Source organism: Miniopterus natalensis, chromosome 5 (assembly GCF_054644295.1).
Source record: "Miniopterus natalensis isolate mMinNat1 chromosome 5, mMinNat1.hap1, whole genome shotgun sequence".
Taxonomy (NCBI): domain Eukaryota; kingdom Metazoa; phylum Chordata; class Mammalia; order Chiroptera; family Miniopteridae; genus Miniopterus; species Miniopterus natalensis.
Genome location: NC_142085.1, coordinates 18,105,479 through 18,128,243, shown reverse-complemented (window position 1 = coordinate 18,128,243; position 22,765 = coordinate 18,105,479). Strand labels below are relative to the sequence as shown.

Below are 22,765 nucleotides of genomic sequence, written 5' to 3'. Positions count from 1 at the left end.
CCTTACAGATTTTTAAAATTATAAAATCATTTGTTCATTTTCCCTGTATAGACCAGTTTTGAAAACAAAACTTCTGTGGCAGAGCCAGTCTTGGTTATTTCATAAAGAACAGATCGTATTTCAGTTTTAGCGCAAACTTCCTCCAGCTCCTGAGGAAGAGAAGAACCCAGCCTTCCCCTATTAGAGTGCCTTAGGCAGGCAGAGGGACCCCCATCCCCACCCCAAAATCCATGAAAGAAGTTGATTCTTCTGTCATTGCATTATTCAGAAAAATATCACCAGTTCAGTGACGATTATATTAATTCCATAATATAAAATAAAGGAAGAGCTACAGTCACTATCAGATTGTGACTTATGCTACCATGATTTGCTGAGTAGTTTCTGCAATTGGACAGGAAATGAGGCAACAGGCCCAGCAGGAGGGCTGGTAAAGAGTAAGCAGAAGTCCATGTTTATACAGCCGTTCCTCTTTCTGTACTATTTAAGCCAGATTATTTTTCCCCATCAGGGACGTAATTTGTATAACAAGCCTACCAGTTGAACACTAAGTGTCATTATACTGATATCTGGAAAGTGTGCCTGGCACTCACTGAGCCCCTCAGGAGTCATTTTCTGAGTTGTGGACAGTGGTTAACAGCTGTACCATCCTATTTCACAGGGGTAGCTGGAGAACACAATCGTGCCTCCATAAAAAGTTTGCAGAGCAAGTCGGAGTGTCATCTGAACAGAAGCCAACAATGTTCAGCGACCCGTACAAAAGGCCTGTTTTTCCCTACCTCTGTTCTCGAATCAGCATAAGCTGTTCTTTGAGTGTTTGGGGAGAACACAGGGTTGGCCTATTTTAGGGGGTGAAGCACTGATAATATTGGACCACCCGTTCCAAGTTTGGGCAATTTCAAAGGACAGGGCTTTGGAGATTTGGAACAACCTGTACAACTTCATTGTCACTGTGTCCAGCTAAACACAGAAACCAGCCTCCCTTTTAATCGCCATTCCATGTGTGAAAATCATAAACTCAAGTTGCTACAAATAAAAGGCCCCAGCAGATTACCCCAATGCCCTGTGGGAGGGTGTGACATAATCAGCAGGGAGCCAATGGGGTAGGGAACTCTCCCCTCTATAAGAAGTAGAAAGAAAGAGAAAAAACTATGACCAAAATGTTTGTCTCATTTAACTAAATATCAACAGGAATGTTATGCATTTTACAGCTCCAGTATACCAGACAGGAAACAGGAACGCCAAATGGAGGAGCCAAAGTCACTGGTTTTGCTTTCTGTTTTATGGGTTAATTAGATGTCAAAACTTAACTTGTGACAACCAAGCGGATATTGTCCATGGCAGGGTGGTCAGAATTAGGCCTGGGAATTGGGTAGATGAACGCATCCTTTCAGGGGAGCTCAAAGTCACTGCTATAATTGATGGTAATAGCAGTGGCATCAAATAGAGTTGGCATCAAATTGACAAACTGTGCACATTGCCCACCACACTCCCACTGGCCAAAAAATACCATCAATTATAAAAAAACTTGAAAAATTAACTCACTACAGTAAGGTAACAGAAGAAACAGGGCCAAAGACTTCCTGAAAGCGAAATAGGACCTGAAGTTCATAGCTTTACGGCTTATTTGGAAACAAAGCTAGAAACAGAGTCGGAAGCCCAGCTGCAACTATCAGCATAGCTGTTCCCCCCTCTGTTTGTGCAAATTAACCTAATCTGACGCTGGCCTGGTTCAGTTGGTTCATTCTCAGGTGCCTCCCTATGGCAGATCCCTGAGACCTCATATTGCAGAAACCTGGACAACAAACATCGGGGCTGGAGAGCTGACTAAATGAAATCCTTTCAAAGAAAATTTCTGTGAGGTAAAGCAGGTACCAACACCAACTAAGAAAAATAAAGAAAATTTCAGCTGATCAATGATGAATCTCTCATCATTGATGTTTCTCTCTCTCTCTCTCTCCCTCCCCTTCCTCTCCCTGAAATCAATAAAGATATATTTAAAAAAAAAAAAAAAGGAAAAAAACACACAAAAAAATCTTAACAGAACAGATAAGAGAATAAAAGTCGCTTTTAACAAAAACAGTGTGTGAGCCCACAAACCAGTGGGGTAGCGCATTATGATCTCTCTGCATCACTGACCACAGCACCAGCGCCCATCTAGAAAAGGCACACTTGGTGGGGGGGGGGTAGGACGCCAGGCACAGCAGGGGGTCCGCCCTCCCCCCCGGCCCCGCCCCCGGCGGGCCTCCCCGCGGGGTCCGCTCGGGCCTCTTGCTCCTGCTGGCTCCCGCCCCTCCGCCCTCCAAACGCAAGGCAGCACCGCCCGCTCCGCTGATTGACGGGCGCTTCAGCGACTCCCAGGAGTCCTCTGCCTGTACGAGTCTCCACCGGAGCCAATGAAAGCCAAGGGGCGGGGCCCGCGGCGGGACGCCGTGCGGGTCAGGTGCTCTGCGCGGAGGTTGCGTGCGGGAGAGCGGCTGCAGGTTCCGGGGGTCCCGCCCGCTCCCGCCAGCTCCCCGCCATTGCGCCGGGCCTGCGGAAGGGAGGCCCCTCCAGGTCCTGCCTCCCACTGCCCCAAGCCGATGCGGACGGGTCGGGTCGCCGCGAAGGTAAGAAGGGGCCAGCCTGCCTCCCGGGCACCCACGCGCCTCCCGTGGGCTCACGGTGGGCCCCCAAACAAACCCGGAGTCCACGCACAGCCCGGGTGCGGGCACCTGCCCGCCTCGGTGGGCGTTCCCTAGGCCGGGACCCTCCCCAGCGGCCAGGAGCGCATGCCTGGGGGGGCACGGGGGGGCGATGCATCTCCCTCTCGTCGCCGTGGACGCGCCCTGCACGCACCTGCGCATCCTCCACGTTCCCCCTCCTCGCGCTTCCCGGCGCCTCTGGCCGCCGGGTTTCCCAGGCTGTCGGGTGGGGTGCGGTGGGTGGCGCAGGGTTGGAGGCGGAGAGGACCGGGAAAGCGGGCCGGTGAAGTCTGGACCCAGAGCTAGGGATTCCGCCGCCGTGTCAGCGTTTTGTGCAAGGAAAAGAAAGCGGGCGGGTTCCCTTCGTCCCACCCCCACCCCCCTGCTGATTGCTCTGTGCCATCGAGGTGACAGTGCTGGTTCTGCTTCCAGCCATTCCGAAGCTTTACACAGCACGTACCTTTTGTTTTCCTTTGTCCCCGGGAAGCGTTTCTTTCCTGCCTACCCCAGTTGCTGAATGAATTTACTTAGAGGAAAATCAGGTGTTTTGTGTAGTTGATTCTTTTTTTAAGCTTATATTTGGTTCACATTAGCCTTCCTTGTGTTAGGAAGGTGATGGAAAAGGGAGAGAGAGGAAGGAACCACCGTCCTCATCCATATACGTGGGCAAATATATTTTCAGTTCCTTATTGGAACTGATTTTTAACGTCCTGTCCAGAATGGGAAACACTATTGCCATTTGAGAAATAGTTTTGTAATTTAATTTGTAATCGTCTTGAGACCAATACGTAAGACAATTTCAGTTTAACTAATTTAGTTCTGTGCGTGGTGAAATCATGATTTAAAAACAAACAAAATAGAATTATTGCATCTAAAAGCAAAGCAAACATGCCAAGCAGTTTTTATTTACCTATAGCTATAATATAGCAAGGCAAGACAGGGTTTGTTTTTGAGGTTTAGAAATGTCTGTAGTGTATTCAAATTAGGAAAACATCAAAGCTGAATTCAGGAGATTTCTTGGCACAAACTGTTGTTAGAGCCAGTTTTTGGAGCTTATAAATACCTAAATGCAAGAATGGACAGGAAAAGTAGACAGCAAAAGATCCTTGCTTGATTGCAAGCCCAATGAGGACTGACAAAATTTACATATGTATTTATGCATATTGCCTCTTATTAGCTTTCTTGAATAGAATAAAATATTTTTAGAAATATATGCAGATTGATAAAACAACAGCAGACCAACAGCCTTGGTCTAGAAAGATAATTTAATCTGGAAGTGCCTTTTCTACACTGATACGATTAAATGTTAAGGAAGTTTGACATTAGGAAGGTCAACATCTGAATAGACACCTCTCCAAAGAGGACATACAGATGGCTAATAGGCATATGAAAAGATGCTCAACATCACTAATCATCAGAGAGATGCAAATTAAAACCTTACACCTGCCAGAATGGCTGCCATCCATAAATAAGCAGCAGGTGCTGGTGAGGGTGTGGAGAAAAGGGCACCCTCGTGCACTGCTGGTGGGAATGCAGATGTGCAGCCACTGTGGAAAATAGCGTGAGTTACCTCAAAAAATTAAAATGCAACTGCCTTAAGACCCAGCTATTCCACTTCTGGGAATTTATCTGAAGAAACCTGAAACACTAATTCGAAAGAATATATGCACTCCTGTGTTCATTGCAGCATTATTTACAAGAGCCAAGATTTGGAAGCAGCCCAGGTGTCCACCAGTAGATGAGTGGATAAAAAAGCTGTGCTACATTTTCACAGTGGAACACTACTCTTCCGTAAAAAGGAAGAAGATTTTACCTTTTGCGACAGCATGGATGGACCTGGAGAGCATTATGCTAAGTGAAATAAGCCAGGCAGAGAAAGACAAGTACCATGTGATTTCACTCATATGTGGAATTTAATGAACAAACTGGACTAACAAACAAAATAGAGACAGACTCATAGATAGAGAGCAGACACACAGCGGGGGGGGGGGGGGGGAGTGTTGAGGGGATTGAGAAAAAAAAAAAAAAAGAATTCATGACTTTGGACAACAGTGTGATGATTGTTGCAGGGTAGAGGGGGTAGGTGGAGTGGAAGAGGGTATAGGATAAATGATGGGGAAAAAATAAAGAGAAAATAAAACAAATATGGAAATATCTACTAAAATAAATATTAAACAAATATGGAAATATCTACTAAAAATATGTTTCTGTTTATACTTAGAACCTAATTGGTTTAGTTTAAAGAAGGCTATGATTTGATTATTAATAAATGAATGCATATTATATTTCACAAATGTATTTGAATGTCACAAATTTATGTCTCTTCAAGAAACCAAGTTCATGTATTTTTACTTCTCTCTAGTAACATCTCTAACCATGATGAACCAAACATAGGCTTTGGCTTCCTAAATTTTTTTATTTACTTATTGGTTTTAGAGAGAACGGGGAAAGGAGAGAAAGAGACAGAAACATTGATTTACTGTTCCACTTATTTATGCATTCATTGGCTGCTGCTTGTATGTGCCCTGACCAGGAGTCAAACTTGCAACCTTGGCATATTGAGATGATGCTTTAACCAACTGAGCTACCTGGCCAGGGCAGGCTTTGGCTTTGAAAAATAGAGGTGTGTGTATATATTTTTAAAAGCATTATTGGATTTGCTGATGATACTCTCTTGTTGCTAAGTTCCTGTAGTAGGTCTAACAGTGATAAATATGTTCACAGGTGTTTGACTGTCAGATGTCTGGTAAACCTGACAATGTTTCTGAAAAGTTGTATGTAAATTATACCATATTTTAAAATGATGTTTTGGAACTTATTTGAGTAACTCCTTGGGAATGGTTTGATTTTTGATAAATTCTTGGAAAGTAAAACAGCTTCTAATGCACCCAAACTTCTTAGCTTTATTATATAGGTAGCCCCGAGGTCTCTTGTTTAAGGTGGAGTTCTGCCACATAATTCTTCCACGCTGCGATTTATGGTATAACTGGGATTACTAAGAACCATTACTCTCAGTTTTGAGTAAAGTATACAAAACAAAATGATCTACTATATGCTAGTAACTTCTCTATTTTTTTTATGCAGATCATCTTTTGCTGAACTGATCAGGTACTTTGAAAATGACCTCAAAACGCCTCCGGGCAGCCTTCATACTTGCTGCGTTAACACTTTCAGTTACATTTTCTCTCCAGCCGGACCAGCAAAAGGTTCTACTAGTTTCATTTGATGGATTCCGTTGGGATTACTTATATAGAGTTCCAACACCCCATTTTCATTATGTTATGAAATCCGGGGTTCGTGTGAAACAAGTGACTAATATCTTTATTACAAAGACCTACCCTAATCATTATACTTTTGTAACTGGCCTCTTTGCTGAGAATCATGGGATTGTTGCAAATGACATGTTTGATCCTATTCTGAACAAGTCTTTCTCCTTGGATAACATGAATATTTATGACTCTGAGTTTTGGGAAGGAGCAACGCCAATATGGATCACAAACCAGAGGGCCGGACATGCCAGTGGTGCAGCCATGTGGCCCGGATCGGATGTCAAAATACATGAGAGCTTTCCCACTCACTACATGCTTTACAATGAGTCTGTTTCATTTGAAGATAGAGTTGCCAAGATTATTGAGTGGTTTACATCAAAAGAACCCATCAACCTTGGTCTTCTCTATTGGGAAGAGCCTGACGACATGGGCCACCAGTTGGGACCTGACAGTCCACTCATGGGGCCTGTCATTTCAGATATTGACAGCAAGTTAGGATATCTTATACAAATGCTGAAAAAGGCAAACTTGTGGGACACTCTGAACCTAATTATCACAAGTGATCACGGAATGACCCAGTGTTCTGAGGAGAGGGTAATAGAACTTGACCAGTACCTGGATAAAGACCATTACATCCTGATTGACCGATCTCCAGTAGCAGCTATCTTGCCCAAAAAAGGTGAGTCTGTCTGAGTGTTGGTCTGAGAACAGGTCTGCATGTGCTCAGAGCAGTCGAGTGGGGAATTTTTGCTTGCCTGTGTCGTGGTAACATTCTGGAACTTAATTCTTAGACTCTGAAAAAACAAAATCTCTGTCTGTTTTTTGTTACTGAACCAAACTTGCGTTCACTTCTTGGTGAGCAAGATCCCAGACATTACACCAAGAGTGGTTTCCACACAAAGTGCAATTTATTTGCTGCTAAATAAGGAGCCCATGGTGAATAATTTCCAAAGCCCAACGTGGGGAGCCTCTGTGATTTTATCCTGTCAAATCAATGAATATTCATGATAGAAATGTTTGTCCTAGTTTGTAAGGGTGGTGTAGGGTAGGTGGGGGCGCAGTAGCAGGTCCTGCCTCTTCTTGCAGCTCACGTTCAGAAAATGGCATCCAGGGCCTCAGAATTGGGGACTTTAATATTGTATTATAATGAGTTCTTGGTTGCCTTGTGTGGGAAATAGATGCTTAACCTGTTTCAGCTGGTTCTTTTTTGCCTTCAGTGGTGTCTGCAACTGCTTACCTGGAGGCTAGCTGCTTCCTGGAAAATATGCTAACAGAATTTCTTTATTGAATTTATTGGGGTGACATAGATTAATAAAATTGCATACATTTCAGGTGTACGATTCTGTAATACACCATCTGTATATTGTGTTCATCACACCAAGTCAGGTCTCCTTCTAGCACCACTTATCCCCCCTTTACTGTCTTCTACCCGCCCCCACTCCCCTTTCCCTCTGGGAATCACTGTACTGTCGTCTGTGTCTGAGTTGTGTGTTTTTTTTCTTTGCTTAATCCCTTCACCCCTCTCACCCAGCCCCTAACCCCCTCCCCTCCGACAGCTGGCAGTAGCTAACAGGATATTTTATTTCCTCATACCAACCTGATGGTATCACTTGGAGTCTAATTTTTCACTTTTTCCTAGAATATTGCAGTCAGTACTGTCTGTATATTTTTGGCAGGTGGATTTAACCATTTGGAATCATTGACTATAATGAAAGTTGCAGCCTCCTCAGAAACAATGAGATGGGAAGATAGAAAATGAATGATTTCTTAGAAGCCCTAAAAGCCTTTGGTAGATCCTTAGGACCCGCTTAATAGGGAAGCAGTGGAGTGTAGGGAGGAGAAAGCCTTGGTCAACCTGAAATTTCATTTTCTTAACTCTAAGTAGGGGAAGTAATAACATGACCTTAAATTTTTCTAAATCTCCCCTTGAAGCCTCATATCAGTCCTGTCATCTAGTATTGCATCCCCAGATCACAGTGTAAGTTCAGAGCCAGACTCAGACTAACTGGTCCCACTTCTTTTTTATCAGCTCCTGAGGCTAGTCTAGGTATCAAATGAGAGAAAAGATTTGGAAAAGCTGAGTACCTCACAAATGAGAGTTCTACCCCTCACAGGGGAATTAAGAGGATCATAGGAAACAGTGAATGTTAAAATATGCATACATGCCTGCACACAAACTTCAACAAAGTCAGTATAAAATAGCAAGTTGTTTGTTGTTTCAGAAAATCCCATTAACGCGTCAGTTTTCTTTATAAGATTGGTTTGGTGTCGCCTTGTCCAGTGTGGGAGGCAGGGAGGAACCCCTACCAATGGATTTGAAAAGCAAGGAAAGGAGTGAAGACAGTGCCAGGGTTTACTGCATATGAAGGTATAGGGAGTGCTTTGACAAGACCTCCAGGGTTTTAAAGAACTTTTCCACTTTACAATCTGCTTTCCATCTCCAGCCTGTCCTTTCCCAACCCTCACCCTCTTCTCACCGTACTTTATCTAGAGATTCTCTACCTCTGCACTCAGTAACTACCAGAACGTAACCCTTTGTTTGAGTTTGGGTGTTGCAGTATTACCTGCGTTTGTGTGTGTAAGTTATTAAGAAATCTCAAATTAGAGATTTCAGGTTGTATAAAATGATCTATTGCATAAGGTGAATTTACTTAGAAGATTCATTATTTCTCAGTTTTCCCCCTCAAGATTTCTCAGAGGGGATGGGAATTCTAAAGTGTCTGGCTAGATTTCATTATGTGCAGCTTGCTGGCTTGTGACCTCGGTGGGGTGTCTGCATTGATTGACCTCCGTTGCCATGATTGTTTGATTGTAGCAGTGAGGGTTTTGTTCTGAGCGCCTCTCCTCCCTTCTCTTACAGGCAAATTTGATGAAGTCTATGAGGCACTAGCTCATGCTCATCCTAACCTGACTGTTTACAAAAAAGAAGAGATTCCAGAAAGATGGCATTACAAATACAACAACCGAATTCAACCAATTATAGCAGTGGCTGACGAGGGGTGGTATATTTTACAGAATAAGTCAGATGGCTTTATGTGTGAGTATGTTACAGTTGTTTCTTCCCATTCTGCATCTGTGTGTGCTAAAGTGGACTCGATGGATAATACAGCAGTTTATTTACTGATTGAATAACTAGCTAGTGTCATACATTAATAGCAAAATAAAGATCCTTGGGGCTTTAAAAAGGGGTTACCTCCTAAAAATGACATATTTACTTCTCTTGAAGCCAAACCAAAACTGTGCACAGTGACCTGTCCCACTAATTATAACCATTATGGTCCTGCGAAAAACATAACTGAAATTTATAAATTGAATTATTTTCTGTATCTGTTTTATATTCTGATTTCATTAGAATTTTTAATTGATTTTAGAGACAGAGATTTGTTGTTCCACTTATTCATTCATTCATTGGTTGGTTCTTGAATGTGCTCTGACCAGGCATCAAACACACATCCTTGGCATATTGGGGTGATGCTCCAACCAACTGAGCCACCCGTCCAAGGCCTGATTTCATTGGAATTGAAACTCTATTTTTTATTTGCAGTTATCAGCTTTCAATTTTTTGTTTTGCCCTCTTGTGGCTCTACCAAATGTAGGCCAGCTTTGCTTTACACCTTGGGAACATTTCTAAAACGAAGGAAATGTGTCATGGAAAATAATATATCAAGATGTGTTCTAATACCTAGCGATGTAATTTTGGAGATATTGCCAGTGAATAAATTTAGAATATAATGGAACTTCCATTTAAAATTCAGACGTGCAAAATAAGGTACTTTCTTTCATCCTTAGTGTGTGATTTTCTCTTCTCGTACTGTTTTTAACAAGCAAGCCAAATGGAGCAGTCATCCACAGGGCTTTACTAGTCTTCATTGTGTCTGTCATCTGCATATTTGCTCTCAAACTCTCTGCTTCGTATCACCAGTGATTGACCATTACAGACTGAATTCCCCAGGCTCCTTTGTGAACTGGTTTCAGGTTAGGGTTGGCCATTAGAACACCCTGACAGGAGTTTGGAAGCCAGGAGGAAGGGAGAAGCCGGGGTATCTGTACCCTTCTCCCTGCCTCAGGCTGTGTCCCTAACAATGGCTTCATTTCCATTTCCTCTGTGATCCCAGCTCCCTCTGGACAACTGTCTCTATGGCTTCAGCTGTTACTAAGTAGCCCTGGCTTTTGGGCTCTGGTAAAACCAGTCACCTCTTCCTGTGTCCCTCCAGCCCCGGGCTTCTAGGAGGTTCCCTCTGTTCGCAATCACTGGATAAGCTTCTCATCCCATGTTTGCTTCTCAGCTCTTTGGCACTTTTGTAACTAGTCTCCACATTAAACCCCCTCTATTGGACCCCCTGGCATGGGCTTCCTGGTTGATTTAGATATTAACACACACTACTGATCAGTTGTCAGTTCACTGGGATTTGTTTCTACTCTGTTAATTGAATGTTGAAGGAACCACATTGTGTCAAACTATTTAGAGATGCTTTTTAGGGTATTGGTCCTTGATATATATGAGATGTACAAAAATGTCCCTTTAGGTAGAATTAGGTTTCTATCATATGTATTGAGAAAATGAAAAGGAGTTGCCTGCCAGTGGCTCTTGTAATGTATACATAATTCATAGTGACAGATTATATGCCATAATGTAATTCATACATGTATGTAGTTTCTGGTCCTTAAAACTGGTTTTACATATAGATAATGATCTGTAAACCAGTATTTAACCGCACAAGGTACCCATTTTAAGAAGGCCTTTAAAAATAATTTCTTTGGCCATGAGAACAGTTGCCACCTTTCTGTGTTCAGATTTTCATGTATCGTGCAGTTAGCTCTTATGTTAGAAGTGTTGCTCAAAATTTTTCAGTTAACATGAATTTAAGGTGCTTTCTTGAAATTTGGTTTGGTGAACTACAGTTACACAATAGATCGGTCATACCTATTTTTGACAGAAAACCTTAATAATGCTTCTATTTATATTATATCGTGTTCACTTATTCAACAAAATAAATATTGACCACTGCAGTTCTTCTCAGCCTGAGTTCCAAAAGAAATTAAGCCCTGATGTTCAAAAGCAGAGGTTCTCAAAGTGTGTTTCCTGGACCAGCAGCATCCATATTACCTGGGAACTTGTTAGAAATGCAAATTCTTGGACTCAACCCAAACCAACTGAATTAGAAGCTGTGAGGGTAGAGTCTAGCAATCTGTTTTTACATGTCCCCCCAGGAGTCTCAGATACACTGAAGTTGGAGAACCACTGCCCTTAGGCATCCATTATTAAATGTTATCTACTGGATCAAGCCCTTATGGTAGGGGCTACCACTATAAAACAAAGTCCCTATTCATGGAAAAGGTTTTATAAGTCATAATGATTTCATTACAAATCTGATTTTCTAATAAAAAGTGGGATATGAGAGAATCACCTTTGTCTTCATGACTGAGAGTCTAGATCCCAACTTCTTATAGAAATGAACAGAACAATCATCCAGTCAATTGCAAACTCTATAATGGCATATTTCCCAATGTCGATGTTATCAATAGACTGGCATAGTACCCTGTCAAATAATTACAGATGATTTCTTAAATCCAGGTTATTTTTATTTGAATAAATGCAAAAGAATCATGGCGTTTAGAAAGACTTTTGGTAGATTTGGCCAGGCAGATTTGGAATCGCTTTGAGGAGATGACTAGGGGTCAGTTCATGACTTTCAGAGAAAATGATTTGAGATTTTTTTTTTTTTAAATGTTGTACTCTCCCTTTGGGTATCTCCCTGTAGCTGTGTAGGTACCAGAGGCTGATTTGCTAGTCATTGTCCTCACCAACTTTAAAATAAAGCCAGTCAGTTTTCTTAGGTTGCCATCTTATCAGCAGTAGTTCCTTCAACTTTGCACCCTGATACCATGCTAAGCACACATGCCTTTAAAATGCAGCTTTTATTATAGGGACTATAGTCAACAATATTAATAATAACTATCTATGGTGCCAGGTAGGCACTTGAATTATCAGAGGGAGCACTTTGTAACCTATATGAATGGCTAGCCACTGTGCTGCACACCTGAAACTAATACAGAAAAGGTGTTGAACACAAACTGTAATCGAAAAAGAAAATAAAAAATTGCAGTGCCATTCACAAAAATAAAAAGTAAAGTGCAGCTTTTATTATGCATGAGTTTTCACCTTTCAATTTTTTTTTAAATATATCTTTATTGATTTCAGAGAGAGGAAAGGAGAGGGAGAGAGATAGAAACATCAATGATGAGAGAGTCATTGATCGGCTGCCTAGCCCGCAGCCCGGGCATGTGCCCTGACCGGGAATCGAACCCCAATTGCCTGGATCCTAGGTGGACGCTCAACCGCTGAGCCACAGCCGGCCGGGCTTTCACCTTTCAATTTTGTATCACTTGGCAAGTCAGAAGACTCCTCAAGTTTTTACTTTACTTGTATCCACACTAAGGCACCAGTGCTAAGATCCTGATCTGAACCTTGAAAATCAAGATTTTACCCTCGAGTCGTGACCTTTATTTTTTTTCAGTTGTGGAGTGTAACTGTAACTAGAGGTTTGATTTTTGTGGGGGGTGTTTTTGTTTTTCTTTATTTTTTCCCCTTTTGTTAGTAATCATGGATTTATTGGTTAAGAGCACCTTTATCTTTTATCTTTAGAATAATCATTAGATTGTTCATTATCTTTAGAACAATCATTAGAACATAAAAGGTACCTAACAAGTAGTTTTACCTGCCACCAAAAAAAAAAAATCCATTCCAGCCCGGCCGGGCGTGGCTCAGCGGTTGAGCGTCGACCTGGGATCCAGGCGATCAGGGTTCGATTCCCAGTCAGGGCACATGCCCGGGTTGTGGGCTCGATCAGTGACTCTCACATCATTGATGTTTCTGTCTCTCTCTCCCCGTCTCCTTTCCTCTCTCTGAAATCAATGAAGATATATTTAAAAAAAAAAAAAATCCATTCCATTTTCCCTTGACTTGGCCCAGCTTTACCCCTTACCCTTCCTCCTGTGCTGCGTAAGGTCACGTTGGCCTGAGAAAGATTTGTGACCATTTGCCTTTTCAGTTCCTGAAGTGAATTGTGATGTTGGCAACAGCAAAGGTTGTTTGTGAAAGACTGTTTTAAAAGATTGGATAAAGTTTGCATTTACTTGTTCAGACTCTGACAGTACAACAGTTATTTCCATTTTAATGCCTGCAGGTTGGGTAACGTTTTCATGCATTTTATCTTTACAGTAGGCAACCACGGTTACGATAATGCATTAGCAGAAATGCATCCAATATTTTTAGCCCACGGGCCTGCCTTCAGAAAGAATTTCACAAAAGAAGCTGTGAACTCCACCGATCTGTACCCACTGCTCTGCCACCTCCTCGATATCCCTGTCATGCCGCACAACGGATCACTCAGGAGTGTCCAGGACCTGCTCAGTTCAACAGCTTCCAAAGCGAGTCCTCCCACGCAGAGTGCTCCACTCCTCCATGGTAGTGTCAGACCGGGAGAGTACACGCGAGGGGAGGCATACGCTTATTTCATAGGGGTCTCTCTTGGTAGCATTCTAGTTGTTGTATTTTTTATAATTTTCCTTAAACATTTAACTCACAGTCACATACCTGCCTTACCAGATATGCAGGCTGAAATAGCTCAACCATTATTACAGGCCTAATGCTACGTAGAAGTGGCGATTGTGTAATTATGTCAGTGTTTAAAGGTTTCAGATTCTAGGAAACTACTTAAATGTTTGCACAGACCATTAAGCAATTATATACATATTGAGGCACAGCCTCTTTCTCACACACATGCACACACATAGATGGACCAAAATACACATACCTCCAAAGGATTAAAAATGTGGAAGTGTGTTTCCATTGTTCTGTCTGGCTTAGGGAGAGAAAAGATCCTGCTTTATTTGGACTTGGCACATATAATGTATATATGTAGCAACTCTGCACTAGTTAACATACCTTATATATTGCACTTTAAATTACTCTCCTAATGGGTACTCTTATGTGAAATGCACTTTATTGACAATTATGTCTTATAACTTGGTTGAAAAAGACAACTTTTTACCCCATGTCACAGAATACTTGTCGTTCAAACTGAATGAGTTTCTGATAATTTCTGAGTAATGTAGAAATTTACTTAAATTGGGAGAGCAAGAAGAAAGTGAAAACTGTTGAAAATTAAATGGGACAACCTTTGTGCACTGAATTTTGAAGGGATGCACTCCTAACAGCAGGATGTATCTGGGCATCCCTTGTCCTATGTCTTTCTAAAGGACTTAGGTTGTCATTTTACACCCCCACCCCAAAAAAAGATTCAATTACTGGCAGACTCATTCTAAACATATTGTTTCTGTTATAAAATTCATTATTGCTATTTCCTGAATGGTCGTTTTACTGATTTTGTTATAACACCATGAATATACATTTCTTCCCTCTGTGGTCCAGCACTGGCCTGAATGTTAGAGATCAGGCATCATCTCAGCAATGTTTTCTCTTGTTCTATAATTACTTGCTGTTTTGAAAACTAAATCATTAATTACATTAAAAATCAAATTAGATAAAACAATGTTTGTTTATTTCTGGTAACAACATAGTAACAGAGCACAAGCATCTTTTAGATGCGAGTATTTGAAGATGCAGAATTAGCCTACACGCTATTAGGTAAAATGTAGGCCACTTAGTCCTTGAAAAGAGCTGTATGGAGCTTGGGGGAAAGAATTAGGCAGGACCATTGTTCACAGTCTACCCAGAACAGTGCTGAAGGGCCCCTGATGGCCAGAATAACTCTTAGAAGTAACAGGTGTTGAAACAAGAGGCGCCTAGAGTATAGCTTTGTTTCATGAAATATTTGACTACCTGCCCGTCAAGTGTTGAGTGGAATCAAAGATGAATCCAAGTTCACAAATAGACTTCACCTCCTGGGTAGGTTTTGACCAGCCTGGTCATCTCAGCTCCTCTCATTCTAACCACCTGGAGCTGTGCTTTGGATCTACTAAGTAGTTGGCAGATTGGAGAAGGGGAGGCATTACCTACGGTTTCTTGGAGGAAAGAGGAAGCCCACAAAGAACAGCTTTCCTCAAAGAAAGTAGAAACCAGTAGAAACACATGGCCCACAGAAAATGTTGGGATTTCCTGTATAAATATGCACCAGCTGGCTAAAGGGAACAATGGGAAATGTATTTCAGAAAGAAAGGATACATTAGATGTAGAGAACAAAGGTGGCATGGATAAAAATACAGTTGAGTTTAAGTGCTCCCTAAAATGAGGTGGGTGAATTATCTGTAAAATGATTCCAACAAAAAATGTTAGCACCTAATTCTCATTTCATTATATAACCTCTTAATAGGATAGAACAGAATCACTGGAAATGTACTATGGATTAAAAAGCTAACAAGTTAGATAGTAGGTAGCAAACTCAAGAAGTCTGAACTCAGCGTTAGAGATCCTAGAAATGCAACCAGTCACGTTGGCTTGTTTGTAGCCATCAACTTAACCTGCATTATTGAGATGCCAGTATAAGGACTGAAAGGAAACTGGTCTGTTTAAAACATATGTACTACTAAAGTGCTATCTGTTCATTGAATCTGTTTCATTAAATTCATTTTAGAAGGTGCTATTACCTTAGTAGTAAGGAGAAGGTAAATTCTGTAACTGATGAAATCATTTAAATTCTGATATGAAGACTTGATTATTGACATGTTCCTTTTATTTACAGATACTTATTTTCCTGTAAGATATCAGCAGGAGAGTTTACCTGAAGGAAAATAAAAGTTTAGGTTGCTGTGAAAAATCTAGTCACTCATCATTCTTTGATAGCTTCTTTTGTTTCAGTTTTACCCACGTCTTCATGGCCATTCTTTGTATGCAGTTAACAAAAATTAGCACCTAGAAATGAAATTTAGACAAGCTAATCTAATTATAAATCAGACTTTTTAGAAGGTCAGAGGAATGAAGTTCCCCCACCCCACTATTTTTGTTCAACATCCTCCATCAGCTATTTTGTACAATTACTCATTTGATAAGATTTTTCTTACTCAGTATATGCTTTGCTATTTCAATCCCTTTGCCACTTGTCATTTTAATTTAAAATGTCTTTAAATGTAAAATTGCTTTTCAAAGTGCTTTCTGACCTCTTAAGGTAAAACTAGGATCTTATTATCAGCTTCAGTTTCTTATAAAATCTTTATCGTTTCTAGAAAATCTGATGAAGATCCCAGCTCTCCTAGTTCTCATATTTTCAGCTCTTCATTAAGGGTGACATACTCAAGAAGCATAGTAGCATCAGGAGGGACCTAAGGGACCATTTGACCCCCTGATTTAACCAAAGCTATGAAGTGGCTTGTGTGACATATTAGTACAACTTGAAAGCAGGACCCAGGTATCCTGATCCAGTTTGGGGTTTAGGACCTCAACACAATGAACTTCGATGGGGCACAGTTCAGTCCATAAGAGGCAAGAAATGTAAAACAAAAACAATAAAAGCTCTTGGAAAAATGAGAAGCTGTTTAAGAAAATGTATTGATACCTCTAACTTGATAATTCTTTGTCTTCTACAAAGGTGGTCAGGGTTGGTATTGAGAAATCTTACGCCAATTTATGTTTCTCTTTCCCTCTCTCTTCCTCTCTCCCCTCTCCCCTCTCCCCCCTCTCCCTCTCCGTCTCCCTCTCCGTCTCCCTCTCCCTCTCCCTCCTCCCTTTCATAACATTTGTTTTTAAATCTTCGGTTCCCTGAAATTTTACACTTATTACCTAAGGACACTCCACTTGCCACTCAGGGGTCACTTTCATTTTTAAAGGCTTATAGTTCTTTGTTATTCTAGCAAATTCTCATTGTTTATGTTAGTTTATACTTTCCTTTAATTCATTTTCCTTTTACCCTTTTTGGCACTCATATTAGTTGGATGTTGGAACTTCTGAACTGGTTGATTATCTCTTATCTTCCAGCTCTTCTTTTTACCTTCTGTTACACCATTTGAGAGAGTTCGTCTTCCAAGCCTTAGTCCTTTTATTTTTTTACACATTGCAAGTTCTTATTTGTCTAAAGTTCTTGTTCTGTTTCTTTGACATACGTATTGCTATTTAACATCTTTTATTGAAGTAAAACATACTCAAAAAGTATATAAATACTACATGTTGTCAATTACCAATAAATGAACAAATTCATGTAACTTCGCTTTAGAAAAGGAATAAAAGATGGAAAATTATCAGCACTCCAGAAAGACCCCCCTTAAGACACAATCTCTATCCTGACTAGGAACAAAATACTTTCCTCTATTTTAAATTTTATCTAAATGGAATCATACAATATATTCATTAATGTTTGGCTTTTTTCACTCAAGATTAGGGTAAGATCCATGTTCTGTGTGTATTAGTGGTTTATTTTCATTGTTTCATGAAATTACATGAATGTACCACAATTTATGTATTGTTTTTGGATATTTGGATCATTTCCGGTTTGATGTCACTATGAGTAATGCTGCTATGAGCATTTTTAATGTGTTTTTTGGTGAATCTATGTATACATGTTTTGTTGGATGTATTATATGAATCCACAATTTAACCTGTTCTTTTCCAAAAGCAGAGTCTGAGACAAAGGCTTGTTATGCAGGCAATTTATTTGTGTAGTGTTCCCAAGAAACAAGAGTGAGGGACAGGGAGTGAAGGAGAGATGTAGAGAGAGCCTCTACAAGCGTAAGTTAGAGAATTGACCACTGTTCTGAGTGCCCAATCCCTCAGGACCTTCAGATGAACCTTATCAAATGTATCTCGGAACTGCGTGCCTGAGGAGTTGGAGAGGAAAGCAAAGCATTTACCCATCAGCCTCCAACCCCACTGGTTGAGTGGCACATGGGTATTAACTACAAGTACTTCTGGGTAGTTCACACACAAGTGCCAAATGTGATCTCATAGGCACCCAGTGCCATAGTGTCTGGGCTAGGAAGAAATACTAAGCATTGTTAGGTTGTGTCTGTGGGAAGCTGGTCTAAGCCAGGATGAAACTGGAGTAAAGGGTGGGTTGAGTGGATTTGGGGTGGTGTACAAGAGATGTCTAATACACCCACGTATGTATGGATTCTTCATTTTAACAAAGGTCATTAGTTCTGTTCATCTATTTTTCTATTCTTGTGTCAACATCATACTGTTTTAATTACTATAAGTTTATGATAATTCTTGACATCGGATAGAGTAAGTCCTATCATTTTACTTTTACTCAAGATTGTCTTGACCCTTTATGTTTCTATAAAATTTTGAGTCAGCTTATGCAATTCCATAAAGAAACCCTGCTGGAATTGCTTAGATGCAATGATAAATCTGAGAATTGCCATCTTTACAAGATTGAATCTTCCAACCTAAAAACATGGTATAGCTTTCTCTTATTTTGGTCTTTCTCAATTCTTCTCATTGTCTTAATTTTCTGTGCAAAAATTCTGCATGTGTTTTGTTAGACTTCTTCCTAGAGATTTCATGCTTGTTGATACCAATGTAAATCATGCCAGTTTTAAATTTTCATTTTCTGTTTTCTGCTGATATATAGAAATACACTTGATTTTTACACATTACTTGACCTTATTTCCAGCAATTTTGCTAAGCTCACTTCTAGTTTATCTGATTGCTTTAGACTTCCTATAAATGCAATCATGTCATCTGTAGATACAAGTTTTATTATTTTTCATTTCTTATATTACTTTTCTTGCCTTATTGCACTTGCTAGGACCTCCAATGCAGTGTTAAATAGAAGTGATTGGAGTGGGGACATCCTTGATTTGTTCCTGATTTTAGGAGAAAAAACATTTAGTATTTCACCATTCAGTCCATTAGCTAAAGATAGGTTTATGATATTTAAATATTATAATTCAGTATGATACTGCTGTAGATTTGTGGCAAAAGATACATTTTATGTGTATATGTATGTTCATTGTCAGCTTTAAGTTCCCTTCTATTCCAAATTTGGTGAGTTGTCTAGTTTCAAATAATACACAGGTGGTAAATTTGCCAAATTGTTTTCCCACATTTATTAACATAACCATGTTTTTCTTTTCCCTATTAATATGGATAACATTGAGTGACTTTCAAATATCAAACTAATGTTGCACTCCAGGGATAAATTCTATTTGTTCATGAGTATTATCCTTTTGAAATACTGCTGAATTCAATTAGATAATATTTTGTTAAGGAATTTTTGTTCATAGGGGTTGGCCTATGATTTTCTTTTAATATCTTCATCAGATTCTGGTAGCAGTGTTATACTGGCCTCAAAAAAACAATTAGGATGTGTTTCTTTTCCCTCTATTTCCTGTAAAAGTTTGTGAAAATCATTTCTTCCTTAAATGCGTGATAGAATTAATCAGTAAAACCATCTGGACTTGGAGTTTCCTTCGTGGGGATGTTTATGATAACAAATTAATTTTTGTGATAAGTATGACTACTAAAATTATCCATTTGGTTTTGTATCAATTTTGGTAAGTTGTATTTTTCAAGGAATTTGCCATTTTATCCAAATTGTCAAATTTATTGGCATAATGTTGCTAATATGTGCTAGCTCCTTTTTTTTCTTAGTTTTGTTAGGGGCTTATCAATTTTATTAATACAGGGTGTCCCCCCAAAAATATATACACAATTTAACAGTTGGTAGTTCAAGTTTGAAAATGAAATGTATTTTAATAAACACTGCCTTTGTAATTATTCAAAATGTGTGTATACATTTTTGACACACCTTATATTTTAAAAAACAAATTTTGGCTACATTTTCTTTATTACGCTTTTCTATTTCATTGATTCTAATTTTATCATTTTTTTCTTTCACTCATTTTGGATTTTCTCCATCGTTCTACTAGCTTCCTAAAGAAGAAGCTTAAGTCATTGATTTTGAACCTTTCTTCCTCTCAAAAACAGGCATACGAGGTTATACATTTCCCTCTAAATACTGCTTTAGCTGCACACTACAGAATTTGGTATGTTATAAATCATTTTCATTCAGTTGAATATATTCTCTCATTTGTACTATGATTTCTATTTAGAAATGTATTGCTTAACTTTCAAATATTTAAGGATTTCCTTAATCTTATAGAATCTAATTTAATTCCATTGTGGTCTGAAAACATACTTTGTAAGATTGCAAGTTTTTGAGATTACTTACTGAAACTTGCGTTATGGTCTTGCATATAATCTATCTTGGTGATAATTCCATGTGCATTTGAATATGTTGTCTGTACTTTGTGGCTGTAGTCTTCTCTAAATGTCATTTAAGTCAATGTGGTTGATACGATCACTCAGGTCTTCTATATCGTTGCTCATTTGTTTTTTCTTGGTCTGGTTGTTATATCAATTGTGAGGGAAGTGCTAAATTCTTCAGTCATGTTTATGGATTGTCTTTCTTTAGTTCCATCACTTTTTGATTCATGAATTTGTAAGTTCTTCTTTTAAGTGTGAACATTTATAATTGTTGTCTTCCTAATATATTAGTCCTTTCATCATTGTGAAGTGTCCCTATCTCTGGAAATTCCGGTCTTGAAGAGTACTTTATCTGATATTAATATAGGTATTCCAGCTTTCTGACACTTTGCATGGTATATAACTATCCTTTTGCTTTCCATTTGCAGTTTTGTACTTAAAGTGTATCTGTTGTAGACTGCATATAACTGGATCTTACTTTTTCATCCCATCAAAGTCTCTGCCATTTACTTGGAATGCTCAGTCTATTTACATTTAGCTATTGATGTAGTTGGATTTGATTTTCCATTTTGCTTTTTACCCCTCATTTGAGATTGGTCTGTTTTCTTTCTTTGGTGCTATTTTTACCAGGTTTGATATCAATGTTATATTCAACTCAAAAACTTACATATTTCTTTTTCTAAAAAAACAGTTTTATTAGGCAACTATATAACAAGCATATCTGCTAAAGAGGCACTAAAAAGATGATTATTATCTTTTAGGCCTGATACTTTTTTGTACAATAGTTTATAATTTCCTCAATGTTTAAAACAGAAATTGGTTTTAGTTTTCTTTCTCTACTGGAATCACTTTTGTTAAATATTTTTCCTAGAAAATTATCCATTTCATCTGCATTTTCAAGTTATTTGTGCCAAATCGTATATAGTAGGCTCTTATAATTTGTGTTTTGTTTGGTTTTTTAAAAAATTGTTTTCTTTCCTACTCCCCACAAACCCCCTTTTTGACTAGCTTTTCAGCCCCTCAGCTGCCTCTTCCAGAACTGATTCCATTAGGAGCTCACTTTCACAGATTTCTTCCTTCTTCTAAATCTTGGCCTTTTGACTCTCACTTTCTTGGTAATTCCTCACTGCCATAGCACAGACCTTTTATATTTTGCCCAGATTTCTAGTCCTCTGCAAGAAGGTAAGTTTGAATTAAATATTTGACCATTTTACTGGAAACAGAACTGCGTTTTGTTTTTTTTTAAATAAAAACCTTCACTGAAATTTTGTGTAAAAAAATTTCATGCTCCTCATTAGAAAATTCAAGTATGTATAAATCAATACTACTGGGTCTGGGTCTGACCTATAGGAACCCTTTTATAAAAATGTGTATTTGTGTCATGGAGTTGTCTAGAATTATTTTTGCGTTAATTTCTATTGATCCTTTCCACCACCTCTGTCTATAAAGGTGAAGTTAGCATGGTAGATATGAAAAGAATGCTGATTGGGTCAATGGCAGTTCAGATCTTTAACACAGGAGGGAGGTCTGAACTACAGACATATAGCTATAAACCATCATTATAGAACTGTCAGTGGATGAACCACTAGATTCAGCTTATTGATGGTTGAAATCAGATTTCAGAGGTGAAGGAGGTATAAGGTATGTGAAAAGTTAGGAGGTTTCTTCTTTGGGCAAGACTGTGCCCAAAGACTGGGTAGTTTTGGCCATGAGACAGACATGAGTCTCAGGACATAGCAATTTCAACACTAACCACTACTTACACACACACGTTATGATCAGTGTGTTTGTGTGTGTGACAGGACTCCAGGACCCAACAGGCTCACCTGGATTCTCACATAGTCTCTGAAGCAGTTTGTGTGTGTAGGACTATGATGATACCTATGGACAGGCACCAGGAAGGCTGGGGATGGGGCAAAGAAGTGAATCTGGCATCCAAACTTCAGGAAGTACAGGGCCTAGAAAATGGTTCTGGATCCAAGGACTCTGCAGCAAGAGTGAAACCATGAGTAGACCCAAGTGATTTGTTAGCTGTTCCACTTTTGAAATGCTACTGAACTCTTCCAGAGTAAAGGAAGTGCCTTTTATTCTCTTTCCCACAGTTCCTGGCAGTGTTTACAGAATGTACAAGTAGGAAATGAATTAATCGCTATTCTACTGGAGGAAACTTTGTTGAATCTACACTTACTTAGACATTAAATATTTATGGCTATGTGCAAAACAAAGTTTAAATACTATAATCCTCCCTTATCCCTAGTGTTTTCTAATCAGCTTTTTCAAACTTCTTTCTACTGTAATCCAATGAATTATAGTCCGAAAGCTCTGTGAAATTTATATTGGCTTTCTTTCCAATAATGTCCTTATGCTGGATTGTATACTTATACATTGTTTTAGCTTTTGTACACTTAATTCTGGTTTTTAAAAATCTGTAAAGGAATGCTTCTGTGGGTTTTTTCAGCATTACTAAGTCAAAATCTGTCACAGTGTGTATATTGTGCATAATGACAAATTTAAAAAATTATGTTGACTCTATATTTAGTAATACAGTAAAAATGTTTTGGTAGATTTTATTCAAATAAAATTTTAAATCATAAAGTAATTATGAATTCAAACTATAATCAAAATATTTTACTTTAACTTAAGGCACTACATAC

General features: G+C 39.2%; 1 protein-coding gene across 1 annotated transcript; it reads left to right on the top strand.

Annotated features, from left to right (window-relative positions):
- The first annotated feature begins 2,518 nt into the window (after positions 1-2,518).
- ENPP5 (ectonucleotide pyrophosphatase/phosphodiesterase family member 5) lies at positions 2,519-22,706 on the top strand. Its single transcript, XM_016212846.2, has 4 exons — positions 2,519-2,606; positions 5,766-6,629; positions 8,811-8,987; positions 13,173-22,706. The coding sequence occupies exons 2-4, from the start codon at positions 5,801-5,803 to the stop codon at positions 13,598-13,600; spliced, it is 1,434 nt and encodes a 477-aa protein (XP_016068332.2). The 5' UTR covers positions 2,519-2,606; positions 5,766-5,800; the 3' UTR covers positions 13,601-22,706.
- The last annotated feature ends 59 nt before the right edge of the window (positions 22,707-22,765 follow it).

Excerpts from the sequence above, each read along its gene's own strand:
- ENPP5 (XM_016212846.2), top strand. The coding sequence starts at position 5,801 with ATGACCTCAAAACGCCTCCGGGCAGCCTTCATACTTGCTGCGTTAACA. Across the intron at positions 6,630-8,810 it reads AGCTATCTTGCCCAAAAAAG|GCAAATTTGATGAAGTCTAT; the intron begins GTGAGTCTGTCT and ends CTTCTCTTACAG. Across the intron at positions 8,988-13,172 it reads TAAGTCAGATGGCTTTATGT|TAGGCAACCACGGTTACGAT; the intron begins GTGAGTATGTTA and ends TTATCTTTACAG.